General features: G+C 35.0%; 1 protein-coding gene across 2 annotated transcripts; it reads left to right on the forward strand.

Moving 5' to 3' along the window:
- The first annotated feature begins 208 nt into the window (after positions 1-208).
- On the forward strand, positions 209-14,178 carry LOC129279387 (ribonuclease H2 subunit B-like). Of its 2 annotated transcripts, XR_010295988.1 has the most exons (11): positions 209-404; positions 2,719-2,787; positions 3,755-3,862; positions 5,813-5,889; positions 6,621-6,735; positions 7,168-7,338; positions 8,079-8,160; positions 8,833-8,896; positions 9,927-10,016; positions 11,777-13,215; positions 13,350-14,178. XR_010295988.1 is itself a non-coding variant. In XM_054915480.2 (10 exons), the coding sequence occupies exons 1-10, from the start codon at positions 326-328 to the stop codon at positions 11,873-11,875; spliced, it is 954 nt and encodes a 317-aa protein (XP_054771455.2). In that variant the 5' UTR covers positions 209-325; the 3' UTR covers positions 11,876-14,178. The 2 variants fall into 2 exon arrangements, 1 of the variants encoding a protein (XP_054771455.2); XM_054915480.2 differs by having other exon boundaries at positions 11,777-14,178.
- Positions 14,179-14,966: the final 788 nt, after the last annotated feature.

The raw sequence follows: 14,966 nt of genomic DNA on the forward strand, positions 1-14,966 counted from the left end.
GAAACAAATGTATTCATATCATTCTTTGTTATATAATCCTATTCCGTAAATACAAATTATAATGCAGTCCCTGGCATTCATAAAATCTTGTGATTTTTATTTTTAACAGCTCTCGTAACTTTGGAAATTCAACAACGATTGATGACATGACTAAAACTTTTATTTGAAATCCAATCATTAACCTGGAATTGAGGTTCAACGAAAAGTTAGAAACGGCGCGCCACATTTGCTCGACCCGCGATCGCGAACGAGGAGTTGACAAAAACTTGAAAAAGTTAGTTCTTTTTGCAGAAATAAATCTCAGTTAAGGTTAGATTAATAAATCATGGCACCAAAGTCAAAGAAACAGAAAGGAAAGGGGAGTACCAAATGTGATAGGGATCAGTGGGTGTGTATTACTCCAGGTAAGAGTGAAATTTCAACTTTGTTCTGTCATAATCAGATAATTTCATGATGCTTAGTCCCACATGCTTGTAATTGTGTCATGACACTGACTAAAAGAGTTTCTGAATGATCCTGACGTCGACGCGAAGCTGAAGCCGATGATGACGAAGACAAAAGGAGGGAAGAGAAGAAAAAGAAGGAGAAAGAGGGAGGAGACGAGAGTAAAACATTGTCATTGACAGACTAGGTCTAGGAGGTGGAGAGTCATGCATATTACTGAAGAAAACATTGTCAATGTCATTCACTCATTCAGTCATTGTCATTCTCAATCTGACGTCAGTCATTGTTTTGACTTTGTTTGACTTTTTTTTTTTTAAGGGAGGAATTCTGGAAAATGAATAGTATAATGGTGGCCTTCAAGTCTTCGCACCTAACAATTTGAGTTAAGATTTAACATGAATTACTTTTTCTTTCACAAAATCTTTCAGTTAATAATGTTCCTTATAATATTAAGTGTACCAAATATCTCATAAAAATTTGAAAGAAATATAGGATTTTCTTGGAAAAAAACCTCAGGCTGTCATTTTCAGATTGAAAATGGTACCCCATGTCTTGGCACCCATTCACTTTGCACACGATTCGGGGAATTTGATGAGAAAGGCTGCATTTTGAGGCCGTCACATGAAATGCCCAAACTTCATTATTTTTCCACCATTTTGAGTCAGATTTTTTAATGAATATCTGTCTATGTATTGCATGGGTAAAGTCTGTGTTCTTTGCGTATCTTCTTTTACTAGAATCGCGCAGATACGCATGTGCGCAGACAAGGGGGACTGCGCAGACTGGGGGGAACTTTCCATAGATCTAGGCCTAGACTAGTGAGTAGAAGACGCTTGGTGCAGAAGAAAGTGAGGTCGGATGGGGGAGAAGAAAAAGAAGTCTCCAATTCAGGAAATATCTCCCATTATTGGAGACTGGGTATACAAAAGGAAATACACTGTAGAATCTAATTAAAAAAACACGCGCATCATATGCATCTGAAAATAATTTCAAACGCTTAAAACTTTGCGACATCTTTCCAAAGGGAACTTGAATTTTTAAAATGATGAAAAATGGTCAAAAATGCATTTTTAAAGTCTCTATATTCTCAGAATAGCCCATCAGTGCTTTTGTTGTTTTATCAAAGTTCTCATAGAAAACACACTTTCGGTAATGCGATACCATTTTCAAGTGACCAAAATATTTCACATGCGAAGAGGGGTCCGATGGGAAGCTGATATTGTAAAAAATAACAATGATTTCGGCAAAATTTTTACAGGTTTATATTTTGTAGGTATTTTTGTATTTATGGTAAAAGTTTGGTGAATTTTATGAGAATAATATATTTGATATGATTAAATTCATGAAAAGTGTCTGGTAATACAATCCACTACCATACATCACTAGAGGCACATGGCCAATATTGGAGACTGTCTCCCGAGAGAGAGATTATCTCCAATATCAGAGACTTTTGTAAAGAATTGGGCTATCCATTTTCAGAGACAGTCTCCAGTTTGGGAGACCAATTTCCTTTGTTTACATTTGCTTCAAAAGGATTTCCTTGGCGGCAAATAAAAATGTGATAAGCAGATTCCTCATGAAAAATTACCTCTTTTCACCGTCTACTTTTGTTTTGATAAGGATTTTTGTTGTCATCCACACACAAAACAAATGGGCTTCTGACCTTAGTGAGACAAAATTTTGGGTGGAAAAAATTATGCTTTTGTTGGTGTTGTTTCTTTTGTTCTTTTGCAAAGCAAGTCTCTAATATGGGAGATTATCTCCCACATTGGAGTCTCCCATATTGGCTGTACATGTATCAATCAATCTGATAGGATAATTTAAGTCTGGGAACAACATTTAACGTCACCATCTGAAAGACCCGACCAGAGCTCAAATCTGTCAATTTTTAATGGATTACAGGCACATATCAAAGTGGTCAGTTATCTTCTTTTTTTTTAAATGTAGTCTTGCCGTGAAGCCAAGATCTTGGGCCTGTTGCATAAAACTTTTGCCATAAAAAACTCTGGCAAACAAAATTACACAATTGACACTTAACACAAAAACTTTCAATATGCAACAGGCCCCCATTTTCTGTTTTTACTTTTGTGTAGTTTTATGTCTAATTGGAAATGCCAAGATTTTCAATATGACATCCCTATGTTTCTGTTTCATTGATATATCATACATGTATTTAATTTTAAATAATCAAATTGCTGTGATAGTATACTGAAAAACCTCTCACACAAACTAATGATTTGGTGTTTTTTTTACCTTCCCTTTCCATTCTTTCAGAATCTTCACTTGATAGTATTGATGGTTGCCCAGATCCAACTTTTGTAAAGCTGAGGCACCCTAAGACAGGTATAAAAATTAAATTGTATATATTTAATACCTTTTTATTTATCATGTATTTTTTTTTCTTTCCTAAAGCATGTTTTCATTGACAAGTTCCTGTGATGAAGCAGAATTCCTGCAATTTCATTGGTCAAGAGCAAATTTGTCATGAATTTCTGTGACTTTGTATTGTTGCAGACTTTTACGAGCAAACATTTTTTTTAAATCGCAAAAATAAACAAGGGAATTCTGAATATATAAGGGAAAACACTTCAAACAATCATATTTTATAGGGAAATGGTCATCATTATGCACCATTAAGTTGATATACGCACCACTGCCTTTATATTTAACATCTGGTGCTACACCATATTATGCCTGATCATCGAACTGTTAAATATTTCCATTCAAGCAGAGAGATCCATTTATTTTCATATGAATTTTTGTATTATTCTTGCTTGTTTGTATTAGTCTTGGTAGTTTTCTCCCAGAATAATTAAAGTCTGATTGGTTAATATTAAAGATAAACAATGTTTATTTATGTTGTCTTGATTTTAATATTTAAAGTAAAGGGTCTGTATTAATCAAACTTAGATTTTTGGTAGATCCTTATTCACTGTTGTATTATCTGTCTGGTAGTATACAGTGAGTCAAAAGTGCATTAGTGACCACCTCTCTAAAGCAGCCACCTGCCTTTTTTAGTGACTTCTAAAACAAATTTTCTTGGGGGCAATTTTTGTGTTTAAGAACCTGTCTATAGCAGTCAAGTGCATATGTGTTTCCCTAGGATGGTTACTATAGACAGTTTTCATGTACTTATTATGTACTATGTAAATATTGGTATTATATGGTGGTGAATGTGGAATATAAATGAAATAATAATAAATAAAATTTTTAAAATCAAATAAGATCTTAAAAATAGCATGGACAAGCAGTTCTAGGCATTCTCAGCACCGATTATGAAATGGCTTTATAATGTTTTTTCCACCTGCAGAGAATGGAGCGATGTTTCTATTCAGCAGTGACGGAACGGGTGTTTATGAGGTGATGAGATTCAAACGAGACTTTGGATCATGGTTCATTAATGATTCAGTCCAACAAGGTGAAGTATTTCAAGAATGATGATTCAATCCTAAGTGTATTGATTACAGGTGTTAACTTGAGAGCCTCAAGCCCAAGGGCCGGTTTCATAAAAAATAATTAATTTGCAATAATAGTTTAAAGCTACTGATTCAATCCATCAATTTGATTGGCTGAAAGTAAACCTGTTAAATGGTGCATTTATTATTGTGACAAATCTTTATAAAACAGGACCCAAGAACCTGTTACATAAATCTTAGCAATTGATTCTACTAGGCCCGTTTTGAAAGTCCATTTTTGATGCACGTGTACACGGCGTGTTTTTCGGTCGTGTACACGTTGTAAACACTCTGAGAGCGAGTTGTTTTCATGTCGACACGGACCTGCATCAACATGTCATTAAAAAGGGGGTCTATATAGCCTAAGTCACGGTTTTAAAGCTTACCAGAGAAGTTTGAAGTATCAATCCACAAAAATTGGTGCAAATTAAAAGTTTACTCAGCTTAGCAGCGCATTAAATTAATAAAGAATGCAAAAGAAAATCAGTGCAGGGCCCTGCTAGCGCCGACGCTCGTTGGATGCGCATTTTGTATACTGTACCGTACGTGCATGCACAGATCGCTGCAGAATTAAGTGTAACTGAAGTTATCGATTGATTTTCATTATTTTGTTGCCAATTTGAGGAGCGTTTGTTTGTAGGCTTGTAGCACATGTGTACGAGCGTATAACACGTAAGTTGTCGCAATGATCGCTGTTGCAATTGGTGATTCTCAAATTGGCTATGAGTGTGATTGAGCAACACTTTCGAGACCGGAGGCGGAGCAGACCCATTTCGTGGTACAAAAACTTGAGTCTCCAGAATGTATGTGGATTAAATCGGCGATTTTGGAAGTGAACTCACTCTAGATTAATTGAAATATATTGACATATTAGTAATTAGAATATGTGCAGTGTCTGAGAACTATGATTTAATGTGAGGCTGTGAGCTTGTTCACTGATTTTGTAGTCCCATGCAAGCTTTATGCAGATGCTACCGTGTACACGGTGATGGAATTTAGTACACGTGCACTGACTTGACCGTGCGTGTACACGTGTACACGTGTACCCGAAACGGGCCTAGATTCTACATGTATAGTTGAATTGTATAATTGATTCTGCATAGCTATTAAATAGCTTTGTGTGAAAAGCTTTGCATTAGTTCAGTAATTATATTTGCATCCGTATGATTTCTTTTGTTCTCTTTTTCTTTCCTGTAATACATATATGTACGCATATCAGAATAAGTCTACTATACTTTTTTCATTTCCAAGGGGGATCCACACTTAACAAGCTTTGCTTTTTAGTGGATCCCCCTCATTTCCATTTATGCTCTATATTATACTGTTTTTTTCTGGGTTTTTTTACGAAGTAAGAATGCCCTTCTGTAAAATTGTACTTGATTTGTATTACTTTATATTACTTTGTATTATGTTGTGAATGGAAATGAAATAAAAAGAATTGAAAAAAAAAAGAATTGAATTAATGAAATCAAACATGAAAGTCATCTTTGAGATCAATCACTTAGCTTTGTGTATTAGATCCAGGGCCCAGTTGCAGAAAGAGTTGCATTTAAATACAACTTAAAAGAAATCAATCCCAATTACAGACTTGCGATTGGTTGGAATTCAAGCTGCATTTGATTTTGTAAGTTTTGTTTGATTGCATCTCTTTTTGCTCAGGATGCTGATATAAATTGCAAAGCATACAGGTACTAGTTTGACGATTGGAATAATAAAATATATCCACTTTTCAAATTTAGTTCAAGATTTAATAATGTTTTATAGTGTTTAAGCTCACCCCTTTCAAATGATTGAACTTTCAAGTGCTCATTTTATTTTTTGTCTCCAATGCAGGTACTTATTGCAGTGTACACTAGAAAATATGCTAATTTTCAAGCTTTTTATTTCAATTGTGTTTGTTTGTTTTTTGACAGATGGATCATTAGAAGTCATAACTCCTGTTGACCCGGTATTTTTAGCTCTGCCATACTTGGTGAAATCAAATCAAGAGGTTTGTCATATTTCAATCTTAGACCTATTTTTAGTCTCTCATTTTATTAAAAAAATTATTCCCAATGCCAGTTGCGGATAGTGGGTGAGGGGTAGGAAAATCTTGAGACTTTTTTTCTTGTCAAATTCCTGTAGATGCCTTTGAATGGATGAATCGGTTCTCAGGGCCTAAATTTAAAAATAATGTCCCTTTCATATAAGTTTTTGACGATTTGGAAATCAGCGCCTTGTGGGCAGTTGGATGTGATATTGCTATTTTAAGTGTTGGGAGGTTCTGACCAGTGCAAACCTGCGTTGTAACAAAGACCATTTCAGGGAACTTAAAGGAAAAACAAACCAGCAGCACTACCTCAACTACTCAAACTGAGCTGTGTAGTCTTGTTATGTAGGCCCACTTGAAAGATGCTATTTCACTATTCAGTACTTTACTTTCATACCACGGTATTTATGTTGCCAAGTAGCAAAACAAGTACATTTCCTCTCAAAAATGATTTAGTTTCTCTATGCAAATAAAGTTATAAGCTAATTTATTCACTTTATTTGTAATAATTTTCTCAAAAGGTGTATTTTAAGACAAGTAATTTATTTATAACACACAGTCAATGAAAAACTATAAATAGTGTTGGCCAGTTTGCTCCCGCTTTAAATGAAATGTATCGGGCCAAGAGATGTTAGTTTTGTTTGTTTATAGTTGCTTACAAGAGTTTGACCATTTCTTCCCTTGTTCTGCAGAGGAATAAATACATGACCTTAGACCAGATTGTCCTTGATGATGATTACCCACAATGCATCAAGTTGCTGCATTGCTCTGGCATGTCCAACATAGAAAGAGTAGCGGAGGTCAAAGGTTAGTATGACTTCGAGTTATTTTAAGCAAAAGTAATGAACTGGCAAAAATAGTAATTATTGTATCTTTTGGGATTTCATGTAGGCTACACACAGGTAATTAATTTAATTGTGAATGTGATGTAGGGGAGAAATAAACCCTCCATTTGCTACTATACCCAAAATTACTAAAGTGCCTTTATTTTTCTTCAAATTCTGATAGTCATATATTGCCTGGAAGTTAAAAAGCTATCATCATCATTTTCATCACCATCATCATTGTCATTAGCATAGTCACCATTATCAGCATCATTATCATCAGTGGGCAATATAATACATTTTTACCATGCAAAAAAGTTTACACAAACATGACCAGCTTATTGAAAAAACACTCATATTCCAACTCATCTTAAATTTGAGCCAATTAGACGTGTATTCTGTCATTTTTATTCAGGAAGTGGTGATGTGAGAGCCTTCCGATACGACAAATCCAAGACACTGGATTGGTTGAAGGACAAAGTGGAGCAGACAGCAGCACGCCTAGGACAGACAGATATACACGTCACAAGTGGAGCACAGTCAACAACGTTTGTACGTAGCAGCAAAGAGCAAGGTGCAACAGGAGGTGAGTCAAGAGATGCCGGGGTCCCATCTTACAAAGAGTTACGATTGATCCGATCAACCACAATTATGGAAAGCCAGCAAATGCATGTTTATTCAAAATGTTTTCTACATGATGATGTACAATCATACATTCATTGTAGTTTAGACAATTCAGTTTGCTCCTCTCTGTTTACAAAGGACATTGCGCAAATTTCCTGTAGAAAAAATTATGACAATTATGTATTTCCATATAATTGAGGTTGATCGGATCAATCGTAACTCTTTAAAAGGCGGGACCCAAATCTTAAAGCCAATCCAAACCAACAGCCTTAAATGGCGCCATCTCAAGTCTTCAAATACTAATATCTAGCCAGGTTCATAACCCACAATGCAACATTCTGAGCAGTGTAATTTTATGACATAGGTCCAATGGAATGGTAGCGAAATGATATAATACTCAATACATTTATATCGCAATAACTAGGTTACTGAGTATCAAGATAAGTACATTTCCTCTCAAAACATAAGTTTCTCGTTACCAATAAATTTGGAGGCTAATTTATTCTCTGTGTTATTAATATATTATCTCAAAACATATATCTTAAGAATAGTTATTTATAACACTTATTGAGATTCATCCCACAGACCAGCTTTAAAGTGTATTTTAGGTTTGTGTGCTGTGCCAATGTGAACATGATTCTAACACCAATAGCCTAACACCAAACTTTAAGTCATCCAGAGTCATTTCTATTTTCTTTACAGAGGATTACCAGAGATATGCTGCAGGCCTAGTCTCTGATTACCTTTCTCCAGACCTGAGTAAACAACTGTTTCAACACATAGGGTAAGCATCTCCTTTCTATGCCCTTCTCTTAGTTTTCCAATTTAAACCAACCTATAAAAAGGGGGACTAGAAATAATCATAGCATTTGCAAAATGTTCTCTGGTCAACCTGTTTTTTTATATACATGTATAGGGTATATATATAAATACATATATATATATATATATATATATATATATATATATATATATATACATGTATAGGGTATATATATATTTTTAGTATTGCCTAAGCAGGAATATAGATTGAATTAAAGATTAACTTGTTTTTATGCCTTCCATCCAACGTAGATGATTGCCCTTCTTGTTCTCAATCTCGCCATAAGTAAAGAACTTTTGATGGATCAATTTTAAATTTGGTCCAAGAGTATATCTTGATCTGATTATTTCAGAAGTTATCAAGGTCAAAGCGGTTATCATCTACTTTGAAATATCTTGTTTATGTAATAACTGAATAACCCTTTGTGGGATCAACTTAACTGGTTCATGTAGACATATGTGAGTGAGGATGATCTTATTAGATTTGGGGGGTCATAAGGTCAAAGGTCACAGAGGTCATTTGACAATTTTAAAAGTTGTGTGCCTAATATGGTATTGGTCTGGCAATAGTAAAGGCATAGATTTGACTTTTGGAGAGAATCCGTCTATTTTGTTTTATTCTTTTCTTTTTCAGAATTAAAGAGGTATCTGAGAAAGTAGCCAAGGTGATTGAGAATGGTGCAGAACCTCCTATGAAGGTAAGAAAATTCACAAGGCAACGTGTCTATCAAAGGCAGCTTACTATGGTGTAATTGTAGAATATGTTTTTAGGGCAATTTGACTTTTCAAGAGGGCATTTTTTTCCATATTAAAGGGTATAATACATTATATATCCAGGGCCATTGAAAGGAAAATTGAGGCCGATCAATTGGGCATCCAAGGTCATTGCCATCAACAGAGCTGCCGTTTTTGCAACCAAATTTTGGCATTACATTTCTCTTCATAAGATACAATTTTTTATTTTAAAAATAAAGGAAATGTATATATTTGTTAATAGAAAATTGTCTCCTAGTGAAAAATATATATATATTATGTCTTTATTTCGTGAAACTTACTCAAAGAGTCTCAAGTTTAGGTGATTGGATGAATGTAGTTTCAGGTAAGTAGACCAAAGGTCATTTATGTGTCAATATTTCAAAACAGGATCACTGAATACGGGTTCTCATTCAGAAAGGTTGGCAGGTCCTGTTTTAAGGGTCTTGTTGAGATTTTTTCCCCCTTGGAAATTCCTTTTGGGGGGCCTATTATGATTCCTTTTTTCACAAGATTTGCAGGTCTGCTTCAATGGCTTTAGATTAATTTAAGCCCTGGGGCAAATCCATGAAATAATAAAATGTGTTGTACTTCCAACCCCCACAATGATAAGGATAAGGATAAATAGTGTTTGAACAATCAATTTAGCAAAGGCTTTAAACAATTTAAATGGAAGACTACCGTATTTCGAAGGTGGTCTATAAAAAAATGAAAATCGATGTAGCATATTGACTAACTTTGATTTTTACAAGCCTTCTCTAATTCAACATAGGATCTGAAAAAAATGGCAGCTTTAAATTGTAAAATGATATTTTCAAGTACAAAAATATTGAAAAATAGAATTGATTTTCGGTAGATTCCTTGAATATTTTTTGTGGAATTGTTAGTATTTAGGATCAAAAGAGATTATAAGTGATTCTAAAATAAGATGTATATCCTTCTTAACTTTTTTTTTCTCTCCATGTTTGATGGCAGAAAGCAAGAATATCCTCAGCTGCCAAAACAGAACCAGAGGAAGACTACTCCAAGGCATTTACAGGATCAAATGATACAAAGAAAGAAAAGGTAGGATTGGTTTACACCTGTTCATAATATACGGATTCTGGGCCTTGTCGTTGAAAAAGTTGCATTTAAATCAAGCGCAAATCCATAATATGCGCTTTTGATTGGCTGTAAATCAAGAGTAAAATTTTTCTAAGGTGCATTCGATTGCAACTCTTTCTTCAACATGCCCCAATGATATCTTTGTTTGGTTATTGGATAACATATATGTACTCCATGAATTGCGTATTCACGAATTTTTCTTTCAGTCCATTTATACTTTTCTATTTTCCAGTCTGAATATCTATGCTTATAATCACATCCTATTTTGTTTTGTATTTTTGTTTTTTTGTAGATTTCCAGGGGTGGTGTTCTGAGATCCATTTTATCTCAGATAAAATAAAATATTTTATCTCCGTTAAAATCAGTGAGATAAAATACCCTTAAAATCTCTCCGAATTGGTATTCTGAGAACAATTTTATCTTCATTTTATCTCTGTAAGACACCTATTTTTTTAAATCAATATCCAATTAGAAACGCGCTTTTATAGCTCTCTCATATCACTCAACCAATGGAAATCCATTCCGCTAGGAGGTGTGGCGAAGGAGTGAGATTGCATCGATGTATTGACTTCAAATACGCTTGCACTATAGCTTGCGCGTCTTTACAGAGATTTCTTTTTAACAAAAATGACAATACTCTCATCTTTTTTCGAAGTCTATATCGCATCTTTTCAAGCATCATTTCAAAGACAATATTAATAAAAAAAAGTCTCATGAAATACTTCCTGATTGTACAGGAATAAAGTTAAGGTGTTGATCTCAATAATTCACCTACAAATATTGACGAAATCAACGTCGCGGAAATAAAATAGCCCCAACCCTCTTTTAAGTTTATTTTATTTTTTCTTGGGCGCAAGCAAGTCACCCGTGTTTCAATGGCCAGATACGCGATGGGTATGTCTATGCAGCCACTGCTCTGTTGCGTGTCATCATAGATACGCAATATAAAATTTTGAATTTTATCTGAGAAATAAAATGTCATCTCAGAAAACCAATTTCATTTTAAGAGATAAAATAAAATATTTTGAAGATAAAATGACCTCAGAATACCACCCCTGAGCTTTGCTTTTTCATGAAATTTGAATTGATTATCTTTATTACCTGTTCCTGGCATTTCCCCTTTATTTTTTACAAACACACCTTTTTGTATTTTGAATGATTTGTCATCTGTTTTGATTGATTCTGTTTATGTATTAAAATATGTACATATAATTTTTTGTAGGGGACTTTTGTATATGATGATTGTAAATATTATTTGAACAAATAAAGTCCCTCTTATGAGGATTAAAGAGAAAAAAAAATTAAGCAAAAAATATTTATTTGGGATGTGTCTGGGAGTTTGTTCATTGCAATTTCGTTTATGTAGTTTGTGATTGGAATAAGAAACTAAAAAATTGAATTTGAACTAGCAGTGTTGTGACTCAGTGGATAAATCTCCTGACTTTGAACCAGAAGATCAGGGGTTCAAATCCCACCACATGTGGCACTTGTGTACTTTGGCAAGGCATTTATCTACATTTGCCACTCCCCACCTGGGTGTAGTAAATGGTTACCCGGTACGGTAGGAAGGGATTTTTTTAAATGCTTGAGTGCCTGATCAGGGTAGCTGCTAAAGCCAGGGTAATGGTTTGCAGTGCTTAGAAACATTATATTGCATATTCGTATAAACCAGACCCTGTAAAAGTCTTATTTTGCTGTCTTTTTCTATGTTTTCATTGCAGAATGGGAAGATGACTGCGGCACAGAAGGCATTGAGTAAAGTGGACAAGAAAGGAATGAAGAGCATCTCAAGTTTCTTCTCCCCAAAACTCAAGAAATGATATCGTATCGACAATCTATAAGCAATTTTGTAATAAAACTTGTGTTGTTTTGATTGCCTAAAGTTTAGCATTCTGTATGCTCTGGGACTCTGAGGGTAGATTTTATGGTATGAACATAATCCACACCCATATCCACTTGAGTCAACAAGGGGATTGTCTAAATCTCAGATGGTCTTATTCTCAGATGATGGAACTCCGTCATGACTAACCCAACATGTCAACCGGCAGATGGTCTAATCATCAGATGATCTAACTTCACAATGGCTTGATTCAACCATCACTTGGTCCTATACTCGCTTGGTCTAGTTGTCATTTAGTCCAATGTCCAGCCGGTCTAATTTCCATGTCTGTATTTTTTATTTTGCACTTAGGAATGAAAATATTGTTCACAAACAGTTCATATAATCATATACATTATGGGGTGTTAGACCAAGTGGATATTCAACGAAATGGATATTGCTTAAAGAGAAATTAGATGAAATGCTGAATGGGGTAAATGGCAATAAGACCAATTCTTACAGTAGATTTACTAGTTGTTGATGGACTAGAATAAGCTATGTGGGATGAGATCAACCAGGAGTAGACAAAGTGGTTGTAGAACAAGTGTCATTTTACCCGAGCACAAGGGTAAATATCTATATTTTCTCCGGGCTACTTTTTTTTTATAGCTTACCAGCCCTATTTTTCTACATTGCATTACAGTTTATAGAAGACCCTATGAGAATTTTAGGGGCTCTTTATTAGTTTTCTATGTCTGTGTAGGGGATTTTAGGGGCGAATTCGCCCCCAAGCCCTCGTGTATTTTCCCTCCTGCTGAGCATGTACCTGCCAGAGTCCCTATGTATTGTACAAGATTTCAGTATAACATATTTTCAATACACCCAAATCTCAATTCAGCAACAGCAAAAAAAAATAATTTTCAATATTTGTTATATTGTGTCTTTGGTTTTGAAATGTTATCATTTGTCCCTATTCTTAACATTAGTTGAAAATTATAGCAGTCTCGCTATTCGAATTCCTTTGGTAGAGTGATATTGTGAAACATATCCATAAGGAAATACAAAACTCTGGTCTGTTTAACTGGTCATTATTCAGTACTAACAATTATTAGTTTATAGACCTCAGAACTGTAAACTATATGTCTACTGATATGTATACATATATTAAAGCCAGATTACTAAGACTTATAGGAATTTCAGTTGATTGATGAAGTAGGTAGTAATTTCATACATACCATTCAGCAACCATTATACAAATAGTGAATAGGCATGAGTGCGATGGTGCGATATTTCGCATGAGGTGAAAGAAAGATGCTCTATTGAACGAGGCATTCAGCAACCATTATACAAATAGTGAATAGGCATGAGTGCAATGGTGCGATATTTCGCATGAGGTGAAAGAAAGATGCTCTATTGAACGAGGCGTTAGCCGAGTTGAATACAGCGTCTCTTTCACCGAATGCGAAATCTCGCACCATTGCATGAAAAAGAATATTCCCTATTTGTGTTGTACAACGCCTCGGAATTTAGCAAAAATATGGGGAAAAAAGAGTTTTTCCCTGTAATAATCTATGAAAAGGGAGCAAAATACTGAAAGCGAAAAGCAAAATCCCACAAGCGCACATGACCTTGGGCAGCATTGCGCATTTAGCCAGCAGGCTTGTACGCGTATTGCACCTTCATTTTTAATGAGCACAATGAATTAAATCGTACTGTGACGTCACCTCCTAAAGCCGCGCAACGGTACATTTTGGATGGTACGTCTTGTGTGCAACGGTACAAATGTTTGACATACAGTCTCCCAGTTGCTCGCGTACAAGAAGCTAAGGAGGCGTACAATCTCAATTACAACATGGGTTGAAACTGAAAATCTTAACCACTATTTCAAGATCAGCTTTCAAAAAAAAATTTTCAAGTAGACTGACTACCATATGTTATGACTGAGTTGTGTATAATTCAATTCTGTGAAAGTAACCTTCCTGATTTTCATTCATGAACGTATGTATATTGAATCTTAATGGTTTTTGTTTTTCTGAAGTTTCTGATGCTCTGAAGGTTTGTTATTCTGAAACACCCAAATTGCTCTTCCCAAGATATTTGTTATTCTGACGTTTTTTTTTATTCATAAACATAATTTGTGATTTTGAAGGTTTGTTAAAAAAGGAATTTCTATGGCTTTCTACATTGTTGATGCTCTGAAACGGAAATTTAGGCCGAAAATTGGGGTCTCAACTAACATATGTATCATACATTTATACTAAGTACCATCCCTCCCCCCCCCCCCCCCCCGGGGGGGGGGGAGGGTTACTCAATAAACAAAAGTGACCTAATGGCATATTACATTCAGTGATATTTGCTTCTCCAAAACTGTAACTCAAATAAGTACATGTACTTTAAATAATACCGGTATTACATGTACTGGAATTTCCTAAGAAAAAAGAAAGCCTACACCAAATTACCCAAATCCTTATGTCAAAGATGAATTTGATGTTTTGATGTGCTACTGGCTATATATGCTGATAAAGGAAAAATCAAAAACTGAAAGCAGACCTATTCAAATACTTCTGGAAGGCACTATTTTGTCACAGGTAATCTAATGAGGCGTAGCGCCCCCCCCCCCTCCCCCATTTCTTCGTTCCACGAGATAATCAATTTGTGTAGTTTAACTGTGGTTACTAATTATTTTGCAATGACTATATAGCTCCACCATCACATCAAACATCCATTATTGTTTACTTTTCTGAGTTTTTCAGTATTAAAAAAAAATTGTATATGATGAAATATAAGTTTTTTAAGGAATATGGTGTTACAAGTTGTTTTCTGATTGTTTTTGTACTACTTATTACCTCTTTTTTTAATTTCATGTTATATCCTTCCTTGTAAATTGGTTGATGTGACAATGACACTAGTGGTTTGCTGTGGTTATGATGATTTGGGATTTTGAAAGTCATGATGTTGGTGGTGGTGGTGGTAATGATGATGACGATGGTGATGGTCGTGTAGACCGATAACTCAGTCTATTTCGGTCAGGGATATGCTCCGCTGAGACTTCGCCTGGCTTGCTCCATGGTATCTCCTTCGTCAATGTGTAG

The sequence above is a fragment of the Lytechinus pictus genome, chromosome 16 (assembly GCF_037042905.1).
Source record: "Lytechinus pictus isolate F3 Inbred chromosome 16, Lp3.0, whole genome shotgun sequence".
In the NCBI taxonomy this organism is placed as follows: Eukaryota; Metazoa; Echinodermata; class Echinoidea; order Temnopleuroida; family Toxopneustidae; genus Lytechinus; species Lytechinus pictus.

Bases quoted from the DNA above. Each gene is read 5' to 3' on its own strand.
- LOC129279387 (XM_054915480.2), top strand. From the start codon at position 326: ATGGCACCAAAGTCAAAGAAACAGAAAGGAAAGGGGAGTACCAAATGT. The intron at 6,736-7,167 runs GTTAGTATGACT...ATTTTTATTCAG, and splicing joins AAGAGTAGCGGAGGTCAAAG to GAAGTGGTGATGTGAGAGCC. The intron at 8,897-9,926 runs GTAAGAAAATTC...GTTTGATGGCAG, and splicing joins GTGCAGAACCTCCTATGAAG to AAAGCAAGAATATCCTCAGC.